The 14821-nt window shown below is 41.1% G+C and overlaps 2 protein-coding genes across 4 annotated transcripts in view; one reads left to right on the forward strand and one right to left on the reverse strand.

Annotated features, from left to right (window-relative positions):
* The window catches only part of Kiaa2012 (KIAA2012 ortholog), a 116966-nt gene extending 115393 nt beyond the window's left edge, over positions 1-1573 (forward strand). For all 3 annotated transcript variants that reach the window (XM_069995836.1, XM_069995838.1, XM_069995837.1), the window contains exon 22: positions 724-1573. In XM_069995836.1, coding sequence (XP_069851937.1) covers positions 724-862 — 139 coding nt within the window. In that variant the 3' untranslated portion in view covers positions 863-1573. The remainder of the gene's footprint in view (positions 1-723) is intronic.
* A 3010-nt stretch (positions 1574-4583) lies between these two features.
* Positions 4584-11701, reverse strand: LOC138809286 (small ubiquitin-related modifier 1-like; the record flags this gene model as incomplete). The annotated part of the gene is made up of 4 exons (XM_069995841.1): positions 4584-5406; positions 6629-6700; positions 10504-10581; positions 11615-11701. Coding segments are annotated over 4 exons (306 nt in total), but the record flags the coding sequence as incomplete, so codon positions are not given.
* Positions 11702-14821: the final 3120 nt, after the last annotated feature.

Here is a 14821-nt window from a genome sequence, read left to right on the forward strand (position 1 = left end):
ACTCCGGAGGCTGAGATGAGGTCAAATTTTGAAGCCAGCCCAGGAACAGAAGGCCCTGAGACTCTTATCTCCAATTAAACACTGAACTTGCGTGAAGTTGTGGCTCAAGCAGTATAGTGCTAGCCTTAAGCAAAAACATTCAGGGAGTGTCTAGGCCCTGAGTCCTAACCAAAGTACAGGAACGCCATGAACAAAACACACACAGCGAAGGACTGAACCATATTCAACTTCATTCCACCAAGGATTAAAACAATGCTAACTGACTTGGTTTCATCTTCACTGTGTGATAACCAGCCCAGGTACTTTTCTGGGCTTCAACTCAAAGCCAGAGTGCTGTCCCTTAAAGTTTTTTGCTCAAGGTTGGCCCTTGACCACTTGAGCCATAGCTCTATTTACAGATTTTGACTAGTTAATTGGAGATAAGACTTTCTTGCCTAGTCTGTCTTTGAATCAAAATGCTCAGGTCTCAGATTCCTGAGTAGCTACGATTAAAGGATGAGCCACCAGAGCCCAGCTCAGCACAGGTACTCTTATTGTACCAGTTTAAGAATTGTAAATTATGCCTTCCTTTTTGCTTTTCTAAGAAGATGCTCAGGATACCCTAAACTTTATATAGTTACTAATCATGCAGAACATTATCTAAAACCCAGCAAAGCTCTACCAACTTAAAAGATTTCTAGAGTACTTATTCTTGCACCTGGGGGGGCGGGGTTGTCTCCTTAGGCAAAAAGCTGCTTTGGAGAAACAATTTCATTTCACCCGAGAACTCCATAAGGAAGCCAGTGGCTTGAAGTGGACACAAAACATTTCCAGACCATGGGTTTATTCTTATTTCCAGTTCCTACAAATACCCAAGCCATAAGGCTAGAAGAAAACTAAAAAGTAAGTTGAGAGGTAGTCTCTCTCTCTCACACACACACACAAAATTTTTCATAATAAAATTCCATCCTGAGCCTGATTAGTTATCTCACCTGGCTTTTCTGAATCCACATCAGACTTTCTCCTCTGGAACTTCTATTCCCACTCTTACACACAACAAACTCTGTTTTACCCAACTGCTCTTCACCTATTTAAAATCTATGTTCTAGACCTACAGTTTCAGCGTTAGTGGATAAAATTACCCAGATCCATAATTTCAGTTTGAAACTGAAAACTTTATGACATTCAACCTATTTCATTCCAGTTAATGTGTTTGAAAGAGTTCCAGGTATATGGAAATTATGAAAATTCGGAATTAGCTGATGCATATAGAAATTCTTTAAGCCTAACCCCACAACCATTAAATGTCTTTGTAATCACATGACAAATGTTCACTTGAGCAAAAGGAAAATGTTGAAAGGGATGAAATTGATCAAGATGCACTGTATTCATAAAACTTCTTTGTTAAATGGCAACTTTTTGGTACTAAAGATAATAAAAAAAATTGGGGGAAGGATGGGCTGGGAATGTGGTAAAGTGCTTGCCTAGTATGCATGAAGTCTTGGGTCTGATTTCTCAGTACCACATAACAGAAAAAGCCAGGAGTGGCGCTGTGCCTCAAGTGGTAAGAGTGCTAAACTTGGACAAAAGAAACTCTGGGACAGTGTCCAGGTCCTGAGTTCAAACCCCAGGACTGGGGGGAGGGGGGGCGGGGAGAGTGAGAAAGAAAAATTGGAGAGGGGAGCAAAAAGAAATGTTTTGTGAGGTAATTCTTTCACAGCCCAGAAGCATACAGTCTAGAGCACCACAGTCACATAAGATATACATAACATGTAGCTATTAAAGGCATTCAAGGGGCTAGGAAGTTGGCTCAGTGATAGAGTGCTTGCCTTGCATGCCTGAGGCCCTGGGTTCGATTCCTCAGCACCACATAAGCAAAAAGAAAAAAGCCGAAGTGGCTCTGTAACTCAAGTGGTAGAGCGCTAGCCTTGAGCTGAAGAGCTGAGGGACAGTGCCCAGGCCCAGAGTTCAGGCCCCACGACCGGACCCAAAAAATAAAATAAAATAAAGGCATTCATCTTTCAAAGCAGCTACACTTCAAGTGCTACTATATCAGACAGCACTAATATAGAATATTTCCACATCACCAAAGTTCTAACAGGATTAATTTTGAGCCCTGAGAAGGAACTTAAATTTTTGCTCCTTTGCCTTGAAGACTAACTCACATATTTTATTTAAAAACCACACCATCAAGCAGGGCACTGGTGGCTCACGCCTGAAACCCTAGCTACTCAGGAGGCTGAGATCTGAGGATCAGGGTTCAAAAGCCAGCCTGGGCAGGAAAGTCCATGAGTCTAATCTCCAATAAACCACTCAGAAAACCATAAGTGGCCCTGTGGCTCAAGTGGTAGAGCACTTGCCTTGAGCTGAAGAGCTGAGGGACAGTGCCCAGGCCCAGAGTTCAAGCTCCACGACATTAAAAAAAAAAAAAAAAAATCACACCATCAAGCAAATAAGTCTTTCCACAAATTTCTATTGGTCCACTTGACCATATATAGAAAAACAGTATTAGGTATTCCCTCCAATTTCTCACTAATGCTCACTTGATTTCCTTAGAAATTACGCCTCTAAACCTTAATTTGGATTCAATGTTGTTGATGGATTTGCTTAGACTCAATGCTTTAACTCAGTATGGTATATAAAGCAAGAACAATGCATGGGTAATAAATTCAAATTGTCATTTGAGCTTTTTTTTAACTTGCTGATTCCACATGCATATTTATTCAAATTATTCAATAGTACTTAAGCAGATAAGAGCATCTCAACTAATTCAACCAAGAATAGAAGAATAACCACTAAAGGAAAACATCCAGGTAGAGAAAATTAGCATTATGGACCTTAACTTCTCCCATTTACAAATGTAGGAAGTTGTAGTCAAGCATCAGATAGACAAGCTACTTCCAATGTGATATTCTTCCAAATGTGACATTCTATTAGATTTTTGCTTTGAAGTGTCCTTTTATCAGATAAGCACATTTTTAACTTAGCCATAGCAGAACATAACAATTTAGAAGAATTCAAAAAACTAAACAAAATTAATTCTTACTAAGCTCCATCTAAATGCTGAGAAGCCTTCAGACATTTACAAAGGTAAAGGAAATTAAAATCTTAAAACTACCTATTAGCCAGGCACTGGTGGCTCACGCCTGTAATCCTACTTAGGGGGCAGAGATCAGGAAAGTCTATGAAACTCTTACCTCCAGTAAACCACCAGCAAACCGGAAGTGCTGAGGCTCTAGTGGTATAGCGCTAGCCTTGAGCTGAAGAGCTGAGGGATAGCGCTAGGCCCAGAGTTTAAGCCCCACGACCAGCAAAAAAAAAACTACATATAGCCAGATTTGTTCAATATTGGCTAAAATATGCACTTTGCCGGGCACCAGTGGCTCACGCCTGTAGTCCTAGCTACTCAGGGGGCTAAAATCTAAGGATCACGGTTCAAAGCCAATCCATTAAGACTTTTATCTCCAATTAACTTAAAAAAAAGCTGAAATGAAAACTGGTCAAGTGGTAGAGCACTAGCCTTGAGCACAAATCTGAGACAGTGCCCAAGCCCAGCATAAAAAAAAAAAAGAAAAAAAAAAGAGCCAACTCATGAGGATTTTCTAAAACTGAACCTTATTCCCAGGCACTGTTAATAATTATGATAAATGTCAAATTACAGTCTCAAAGCTTTAATTTACATAATTCAAATTATTTCTTTCATGTGGAGTCAAATGTAGTCTGTAAGATCAAACCAATCTACTTTTTTTCAACAAGTAGCTTGAGATAGATACTTAAAAGTTGTTAACAGTTAGATTTTACTTGCTCTCAAGTATTTGGAGGCACTCTACCTGAGATTAACAGTGGAAATAGGATTGTATATATACAGAAATATGTTGAATTTTGTGATTCACTAGAGTTAAAAGGAAAAGTTTAGCACTCTAAAAGAAATAAATGTTATTTGTATTTCATGTAAAATTTAACAATTTGCAACGTAACTAAAAGGAAAATATGAAGAAATTTACTAGCCAGGCACAGGTGGCTCATGCCTATAATCCTAACTACTAGGGAGGCTGAGATCTGAGGATCACAGTTCAAAGCCAGGAAAATTCATGAGATTCCTATCTCCAATTAACCCCCAGAAAACCAGAAATGGGGCTGTGGCTCAAATAGAGCACTCGACTTGAGCTGAAGATTTTAGGGACGGTGCCCAGGCCCCGAGTTCAAGACCCACAACTGGTTTAAAAAAGTAAATATACCGAATCATAACTAAGCAGACATTTTGTAAACTGTTAAAGTAACTGAAATTATCACCATAAACCAACTGAGAATTTTTTGGCATGCCCATTTATTCATTTGAATTGGGTAACTATCATTATATGCACCATACAGGAATGTCAATTTTTTAAAAAGCAAAACATTGAATATTTTCAAAGATACTATGGTCTTAGTTAAATCTTTGATTCAGAAGGCACTTCAGTAACTTTCAGTGAAAGTTATTAACATCATCACTATACAGTACTGAAGAAATACTTGTACCGTATGCAAATGATTTCCAGTACCATGCAAGAAAACCTTTAGTTTTCTTCTTCTATACATTTAAAATAAAATGAGCACTAGTGCGATTTTTACAAATATTGTTTATTTTAATGAGGCTGGTACAGACAGTGTCCATTTAAAACCCATGTCCCAGGCCAAAAAGTACAAATAAAATCAAAAGGAGCAGTGTTCTGTTGTATACACTTCTTCATGAACAACTTTATTAACTTCTAATGAAAATTAGAACTTTTCTGGGTTCTTCTGACAAGATTTTTTTTTAATCTTAAAACACTTTCTCTTCAGTGAAGCCATCTTTGGAGTTAAGCATCACTCTTACCATGTCTGCCAGCTTGATTCCAATCCTGATATCTTCCTCTTCTTTTGGTCCAAACCCTCAGACTTTAAAAAGTAGCTTCAAGTTAAGGAAAGGTCATTTTCCCCACAGTTCAGTTCTATGAAAAACTTCCATCTACCACTGAAAGTCATAGTCCAGGAGTGAAGCAATCACATGCTAGAACTTCAGGGCCAATTGGAAAGTCTTTGTGAACACTCGCATTGGTCGATGTTACCTAAAATTGCAGTCCTGAAAAGTGGCCTCTCTGTGCACATACGTCATTTTTTAAAATGAGAGGGCAATGTGAAAGGAGCTGAGGTTTGATCACCAAAAATCAGCACAATGAAAACAAATGATAATAATGAGCACTAGAATCAAATTAACAGATGTTTTAAAGAGATGGGAGTGCCAGTATTCAGTTCCATTTTGAACACCACATTACAAAAGAACTATTTTTAAAAATAAAAAAGGATTGAGGCAAAAGAAAAAGAAAATAAAAAGAATATCTAAACTGCTGAATGACCCCCCGTTTGTTCCTGATAAACTTCAATCACATCTTCTTCCTCCATTCCCAGCTGTAAGAGGAGAAAAATGTTAGTAAGAGAATATAAATTCACTATTTTAAAATTGGCTGCAATTATGTGGCCACTATTTTGAAGTGCTCTACAGTTCTTTCACCTAAAGAACCTAGAAGGGCCGGGGATATCACTTAGTGATTTACCTTCCATGTTTAGAGCTCTAGGTTCAAAACACCTTACCTCCAACACCTAAAAAGAGTAGTTATATCCTCCTCCTAGTTCGGATTATCTAGCTATTCTTTTTACTGTGTCAATTTCACTTCCCAAATGATTTACTATATAAAATTGAAGTATTAACAGGGTGTCCGTGGCTCACACCTGTAAACCTAGCTACACAAGAGGCTGAGACCCAGAGGGCTGCACTTTGAAGCTAGCTCAAACAGAAAAGGACTTTCTGTCCAAAAGACTCTCATTCCAAAAGACTCTCATTCCAAAATAACCAACAAAAACCTAGGCTGAAGGAGTGGATCAAGTGGAAGAGTGCCAGCCAAGCAAACACAAAGCTCTGAGTTCAAATCCAGTACAAGCCAAAAAGAAAACAACCTGCAATCCTAGCTACTCAGGAGGCAGACAGTTTGAAGCCAGCCCTAGGCAGGGCAGGAAAGTCCACAAGACTCTTGTCTCCAATAAACTACTCAGAAAAAGCTGGAAGTGGTACTGTAACTCAAGGGGCAGAGCACTAGCCTTAAGCACAGAGAGGCTCAGGAACTCAGGCCCTGAGTTCAAGTCCCAAGACTGGCAGAACCAACTAGATAGGCTAGACTAGACAGACAGTACCTACCTAGCAAGTACAAGGCCCTGCATTCAAACCCTAGCATACTCCCAAAAACATATGTGCATTTATGCATTCATGTACATACACACTTTGTTTTGTTATGTTGGAAGAAAAAAACAGGACTTTATGAATGCTAAGCACATGCTCTACCACTGAGCTACAACCCCAACACCTTTGTTTCTTTTAATTCAGCTGGGCACTGGTGGCTCACCCCTGTCTAGCTGCTCAGGAGGCTGAGAACTGAAGATCATGGTTCAAAGCCAACCCAGGAAGGAAAGTCTGAGAGACTCATCTCCAATTAACCACCAGAAAACTGGAAGTGGCACTGTAGCTCAAGTAGTAGAGTGCTAGCCTTGATCAAAGGAGCTCAGGAACAGCATCTGGGCTACGAACTCAAGCTCCACACTGACAAAAAGGAAAAACAATATTCAAGAGGATACTCACTTCTTTTGGAGTATGATTATCAGCAATTCTCTGACCTTCAAAGAGAAACCTGAGTGAATTCATTGGAACTCCCTAAAAATAAACAAATAGCAAATCTTAAATTTATACAGTGCAACCAAGAGAGCTTAATATTAAAAAACTAATCCAGGTGCCATTGGCTTATACTTATAATCCCATCTACTCAGAAGACTAAGATTTAAGGATCACAGAAGCTAGCCTGGGCAGAAAAATCCTAGAGACTCATATCTCCAATTAAAGATCCAAAAGCCATGGGCTGGGAAGGTGGCTCAGTGGTAGAGCACTTGCCTTGCATGCATGAGGCCCTGGGTTCGATTCCTCAGCACCACATAAGCAAAAAGAAAAAAAAGCCAGAAGTGGCGCTATGGCTCAAGTGGTAGCGCTAGCCTTGAGCTGAAGAGCTGAGGGACAGCGCCCAGGCCCAGAGTTCAGGCTCCACGACCAGACCCCCCCCCCAAAAAAAAATTAAAAAATAAATAAATAAATAAGGGCCAGGCACCGGTGGCTCATGCCTGTAATCCTAGCTACTCAGGAGGCTGAGATCTGAGGATTGCGGTTCAAAGCCAGCCCGGGCAGGAAAGACTGTGAGACTCCTATCTCTAATAAACCACCAGAAAACCAGAAGTGGTGCTGTAGCTTAAGTGGTAGAGCGCTCGCCTTGAGCTGAAGAGCTGAGGGACAGTGCCCAGGCCCAGAGTTCAAGCCCCACGACCGACCAAAAAATAAATAAATAATAAGGATCCAAAAGCCATAAGTGGCTTTCTTTTTTTTATTTCCTTTTTTTTTTTTTTTTTGTCATTTGTGGTGCTTGAACTCTGGGCTTGGGCACTGTCCCTCAGCTCTTCAGCTCAAGGCTAGCGCTATACCACCCACTTGTTGCTCCTTTTTTAAATGCCAGCACCAGGCTTGAACCCAGAGCCTTTTACTCTTGCTCTGCTTTCTGCCTCACAATAGTAGCTCTACTACTTCAACCGCACCCCCAATTCTGCTTTTTGCTGGTTAACTGGAGATAAAAGAGTCTTGAGGATTTGTCCGGTCAGGCTGGCTTTGAACCACTATCCTCAGACCTCAGCTTCTTGAGTAACTACGATTATAAACATGCACCACTGGTACAATGTAAAATTCATTGTATTTTCTAAATTCAATTTTAATACAGACTGATTAAACTTATTTCTTGATGATTGATTTAGATCATTTCACTTTAGAATATATCTTATTTCTTACATATGTTAATTCTAATTATACTTATTAAAAATGTATTTTTATTAACAATGATAAGTAACATTTATAATAAGTAACTTTTTTTGTTTTTGATCCAGTCCTGAAACTTGAACACAGGACCCTGTCCCTGAGTTTTTTTGCTCAAGTCTGGCAGTCTACCACTTGAGCCACAGTCACTTCCAGCTTTTTTGGTGATTAACTGGAATTCATGACTTTCCTGCCTAGGGTGGCTTCAAACTATGATCCTAGAATCTCAGCCTCCTAAGTAACACCATGTTAAGGCTTTAAATTGGCTATCTCATTTCACTTTCAAGAGGTGATAGATTATTACAGTGTTTTCATTCTACTAATGAGGGGAAAAAAGCATAAAGGCTAAGTAACTTGTCCAGGTTACATAGCCATGCAGCAGTGGAACCCAAATGTAAATCAAAGGCTAGAATGTGAAGATTTAGTATTAAATATGTCTACATAGCTTTTTTTTTTTTTTTTTTTTTTTCCTGGTCGTGGGGCTTGAAGTCTGGGCCTGGGCGCTGTCCTTGTGCTCTTCAGCTCAAGGTGAGCACTCTACCCCTTGAGCCACAACACTTCCGGTTTTCTAGAGGTTTATTGGAGGTAAGAGTCTCACGACCTTTCCTGCCCGGGCTGGCTTTGAACCGAGATGCTCAGATCTCAGCCTCCTGAGTAGCTAAGATTACAGGCGTGAGCCACCGGCGCCTAGTTTATATAGATTTTTTTTATTTTTATTTTTTTTTGTTGGTCATGGGGCTTGAACTCTGGGCTTGGGTGCTGTCCCTCAGCTCTTCAGCTCAAGGCTAGCACTCTACCGCTTGAGCCACAGCACCACTTCCGGTTTTCTAGTGGTTTATTGGAGATAAGAGTCTCACAGAATTTCCTGCCCAGGCTGGCTTCAAACCCCAATCCTCAGATGTCAGCCTCCTGAGTAGCTAGGATTACAGATATGAACCACCAGTGCTCTACTAGGAAGTTTCATAATAAACACCAATTCTACTTGCCTTTATTGTTACATACACTTGAAAGCCATCAAGATAGAAACATTCAGCCAGGTGGCTCACACCTATAATCCTAGCTACTCAGGAGGCTGAGATCTGAGGATCCCGGTTCAAAGCCAACTCGGGCAGGAAAGACCAAGAGACTCCTATCTCCAATAAATCACCAGAAAACCGGAAGTGGCGCTGTAGCTCAAGTGGTAGAGCGCTCGCCTTGAGCTGAAGAGCTGAAGGACAGCACCCAGGTTCAAGCCCCATCACACACACACACACACACACACACACACACACACACACACACACACACACACACACACACACACACACACACACACACACACACACACACACACACACACACACACACACACACACACACACACACACACACGACCGACGACCAACAAAAAAATAAATAAAATAAGAAACATTCATTTGAAAAGTCTTTATAATTGAGTTACTATTTTTATGTGTGATGTCTTGGAGCTTGAACTTAAGGCCTAGGTGCTGAGTTTCTATGCTTAGGGCTAGCCCTCTACCACTTAAGCCACAGCTCCACTTCCAGATTTTTGGTGGTTAATTGGAGATAAAAGCTTCATGGAGCTAAGTGCTGGTCACTCACACCTGTAATCCTAGCTAATTAGGAGGCTGAGATCTGAGGATTGAAGTTTGAAGCCAGCCCAAAGAGCAAAGTCCTCTTTAGACTCTTATCTTCAATTAACCACCAGAAAACCAGAAGTGGCACTGGGCTTAGCTAAGGGACAGTGCCCAGGCCCTTAATTCAAGCCCCCTGACCACCACCACCAACAAACAACAAAAAGACTTTCCTGCCTGGGCTAGCTGTGAACCACAATCCATAGATCTCAGTCTACTAAGTAGCTAGGATTACAAACATGAGCCACAAGCAAATAACTGAGTTACTTTTCCTTACTAGTTCAAACTTTGAAACTAGTCAAACAAGCAAATTGGCAATTAAAGATATGATAAGCCAGGTGCTGGTGGCTCAGGCCTGTAATCCTAGCTACTCAGGAGGCTGAGATTTGAGGATCACGGTTCAAGGCCAGAGCAGGTAGGAAAGTCCATGAGACTCTTATCTCCAATTAACCACCAGAAAACCAGAAGTGGCACTGTAGCTCAAGTGGTAGAGTGCTGGCCTTGAGCTGAAGAGTTCAGGGACAGCACCCAGGCCCAGAGTTAAGACCCATGACCATGACCACCACCACCAACAACAACAACAACAACAACAAGAGGGTATGATAAATGATAAAATGAGGGTGATTTCCTCTAGCTCCCAATGGCAAAAATAATTAACTAAGATCATTTTCTTTTTGACTACCCTCAATTAAAAAAATGAAAAAGCAGGGCTGGGAAGGTAGCTCAGTGGTAGAGCACTTGCCTTGCATGTATGAGGCCTTGGGTTCAATTCCTCAGCACCACATAAGCAAAAAAAAAAAAAAAAAAAAAGAGCCAGAAGTGGTGCTGTGGCTCAAGTGGTAGAGTGCTAGCCTTGAGCTGAAGAGCTGAGGGACAGCGCCCAGGCCCAGAGTTCAAGCCCCACGACCGACAAAAAAAAAAAAAAAAAAGAAAAAGAAAAGAAAAAGCATGGTATTTAACATTAAATATACAAACCTGTCTTTGACAGTATGATTCTTTGAGTTTCTTGAGATGTGTTGTCATTTTCACTTTGAAGTGAATCTCACTGCTATCCTAAGGAGATAAAAGAAGAAATAGTATTTCTCTTTGTATAAATTAACTTGTGTAAAGAAAATTAATTATACATATCATTACATATATGCTATAGAAACATTAACCATGTCATCTATATTTTTCCACCAAAATATTCCTTTTATCATTAACAATTCATCAAAACACTAATTATCCTCAAAGCTGCTTTATATCTACCTTTTATAAGTTTAATAAAACAAAGAATCTTTCTTAGAAGTTAAATTTATCAGTGTAAGCTGGGCACTGGAGACTCATTCCTATAATTCCGGCTACTCAGGAGACCACAGTTTGAAGCCAGCCAGCCCAGGCAGGAAAATCTCTAAGACTATCTCCAATTAACCACTAAAAAGTTGGAAGTTCAGCTATGGTTCAAGTGGTAAAGTACCAGCCTTGAACAAAAAAGCTCAGGCACAGCACCCAGACTTTGAGTTCAAATCCCAGGACCAGCATACAACAAAAACCTTACCAGTATAAGTTTGTATATTAAAGAATGCATTTCTTCAAAATAAACCTCTAACAGCAACAAAACAAATGCCCTGTCACCCCCATCAAAAAGGCACAGAAAATGGCATATACCATATCCAAAGGAATACCATATCCAAAGGAATTAATACGATTCAGACTCCAGTCTAGAGAACGAGATGCCAGAAGCGAAAAGGATTGGAGAAAAGTGATTTATAAGAACAGAGTTCTAGTTGGAAAAATTAAGGTAATCTAAAGCAAAGTAACAAAACTAAGTCTCCCCTTCCTTCAACAGATTCATTATGGTAAAGATGCATTTTTAAAAAATAATTTGTCTTATTATTGTTCCTATATGTTTACACCCTAGAGAAAAAGAAAGAAGGGAGGAAGGGAAGGAAAGAAGGAAGGAGGGAAGGAGGGAAGGAGGGAAGGAGGGAAGGAAGGAAGGAAGGAAGGAAGGAAGGAAGGAAGGAAGGAAGGAAGGAAGGAAGGAAGGAAGGAAGGAAGGAAAAGAAAAGGGAGGGAGGGAGGGAAGGAGGGAGGGGAAACTCACCTGCCCAATGACTTTGAGTTTAATGTATTCTCCCTCCTTCTTATCCCCCAAGTCCTCAGTTGAAGGTTTTGCCTCCTGAAAGAAATTTCAAGATAAGCAAAAGTCCTAAGTCAATTACTTTCCCAAATCCAGACTCACTAGAAATCAAGAAAAGTTTTTATCATCACATTGAAAAATAATGGTCTAAAATGTTACAATGAATCAATGTCATCCAAAGGATCTGTTAAAAACAAACAGTTGACCAGGAGTTGGTAGCTCAGCCTTGTAATCCTAGCTACTCAGGAGGCAGAGATCTGAGGATTGCAGTTTAAATCCAGCAGGAAAATCCATGAGATTTTTATCTTCAATTACACACACACACACACACACACACACACACACACACACACACACACACACACACACACGCGCGCGCGCGCGCACGCACACGCACACGCACACACAGGGAGAGCTGTAGTTCAAAGTGGTAGAGAACTAGCTTTGAGTGAAAAAAAGCTCAGGGAAAGTACCCTGTTGAAGCCCCACAACCAACAACAACAACAAAAAAATGAAGTTAACAGAAAAAATGAAAACATTTTTAGTAAAAGAATAAACTGGTAGGGGGAGGGGGAAGGCTGGGAAGGGATGTGAAGGGTAAACAAAGGAGGAGGATGCAATGCTTGGTAAGAAATGTACGCATTATCCTGCCCATGTAATTGTAACTCCTCTGTACAGTATGTTCACAAATTAAATTAAATTAAATTAAAAAAAAAAAGAAGAACCTGGTAAATTTATCACATGTGATGAAACGTATAACACATGCGATATAACAGTTTAGACATCAAATTTAATATTTAATAACCACTTATAATTTCAAAAAATCCATTCCCACGAAGAACCAAACTATATTTTACAAGAAAGTAGAACCACTACTTTATAGTAACTTAAAACATTCAGAAATTAACAGAACACATTAACCAAACATAGCTTTTTACCTGAAGGATATAACCTAGAATCCAAGAAAATGCTTAATAGAACTGACTTTGTTAGTATGAATCCTTGCCTATTTTTAATTAATTTTAACATTTCCTCAGTATTAATGACAGCAGGCAAAATTAACCTCCTTTACTAAGACTTTTCTTTTAGTCAGTGGTAGGACTTGAACTAAGGGCCTAGGCACTGTCCCTGAGCTCTTTTGCTCAAGGCTAGCACTCTACTACTTTGAGCCACACTACCGCTTTTTTTGGGGGGGTGGGGGGTGGAGGGGTGGTCGTTAATTGGAGATCAGGGTGTCATAGAGTTTTCAGCCTGGATTAGCCTTGAACCATGATCCTCAGATCTCAGCTTCCTGGGTAGCTAGGACTGCAGTCTTGAGCAACTAGCACCTGGCTTTTTTGTCAGTCTTTGGGCTTGAACTCAATGTTGCCACCACCATATGCCCCTTAACCAGCAGCAACTGGGAACAAAACAATAATGGACACCAGATGGTAGAACTGAGGTTTGGGATAGCAGGGGACCTACAGCCTTCCACCAGCTTCAGATTCCAAGGTTTCAGTCACCAAGGATTTTATTGCTCTTGTGCAAGGGAAGTAAAATATAAGCTTCGACCTGTGACAGTATTTGTATATAAGTAGTAGATGACCTTTTTCTGGGAAGGAGAGCTTACAATTTGCATAAACCTAAGTCTACCCCCAGTCTCCCACACAGTTTAGGATGGAGTTAGCCCACTCTCTGGATAGAAATCCAAATTCCCATTAAGCCAGGACTGATTGACCTCTCCAAGGATTCTCGGCAGTTCTGAGAGTGTGTTGAGAGAAGGCATTCCACACTCCCAATCCTTTCCCAGTCTTACAGCTTGGATTTTCAGGCTCTCACAACTCAAGGCCCGGCGCTGTCCCTGAGTTTTTTTGCTCAAAGCCAGCACTTGGGGCCACAGTGCCATTTCTGGTTTCCTAGTGGTTTACTGGAGGTGGTAATCTCAAGGACTTTCCTGCCACAGCTGGCTCTGAATTCTGTCCTCATATCTCAGCCTGGAATAGCTAGGATTATAGATATGAGCAACTGGACTACCACTTTTTTTGAAAGTGCGGGGGGGCGGGGGGAAGGCCCCACAAGCTGTAACCCTGGGCCTGGACACTGTCCTTGAGCTGCTTTTTGTTCAAGGCTAGCACTCTACCACTTGAGCCAGGGCACTACTTCTGGCTTTTTCTGTTTATGTGGTACTGAGGAATCAAACCCAGGGCTTCATGCATGCGAGGCAAGCACTCAGCACTAAGCCACATTCCCAACCACCAGTTTATTTTTGTAGGTTGTGGGGCTTGAACTCTGGGCCTTGGGATGTCTGTCCCTCATTTCTTCAGCTCAAGGTTAGTGCTCTATCACTTGAGCCACAGTGCTACTTGCAGTTTTCTAGTGGTTTACTGGAGTTATGAGTCTTCCTGACTTTGCTTTCCAGGCTGGCTTTGAACCACGATCCTCAGATCTCAGCCTCCTAGGTAGCTAGGATTACAGGCCTGAGTCAATGGCACATGGCTCACCACTTTTTTTTTTTTGGTCAGTCGTGGGCCTTGAACTCTGGGCCTGAGCACTGTCCCTCAGCTCTTCAACTCAAGGCTAGGGCTCTACTACTTGAGCTACAATGCCACTTCCGGTTTTCTGGTCCTTTATTGGAGATAAAGAGTTTCACGGACTTTCCTGCCCGGGCTGGCTTTGAACTGCAATCCTCAGATCTCAGCCTCCTGAGTAGCTAGGATTACAGGCGTGAACCACAGGCTCCCGGCTTACCACTAACTTTTAACACAAGGATTCTGTTTAACTGACCTCCTTCCCCTCTGGTGATACTGGAACATGAAATCAAGACCTTGTACTTGCCAGGGTGGCAAGCTACCATTTGAATCAAGCCTCTGCCCTGAGTTCTGCTGATTATTTGGCAATAAAGTTTAGAGATGCTTGACTGAATTGGACTCAGCTTCTCCTGAAATTATTTCAAGGAAATCTATTTCATTCATCTACCAATTTGCATCAAAAGTTCCATCAACTGATAAGCTGAAATACAGTATTTAAAAAAAATCAGGGGCTGGGAAGGTGGTTCAGCGGTAGAGTGCATACCTTGCAAGCATGAGGCCCTGGGTTCGATTCCTCAGCACCACATAAACAGAAAAAGCCGTCAGTGGCGCTGTGGCTCCAGTGGTAGAGCGCTAGCCTTGAGCTGAAGAGCTGAGGGACAGC

Source organism: Dipodomys merriami, unplaced genomic scaffold (genome assembly GCF_024711535.1).
Source record: "Dipodomys merriami isolate MVZ:Mamm:240054 unplaced genomic scaffold, mDipMer1.0.p SCAF_49, whole genome shotgun sequence".
Lineage (NCBI taxonomy): Eukaryota > Metazoa > Chordata > Mammalia > Rodentia > Heteromyidae > Dipodomys > Dipodomys merriami.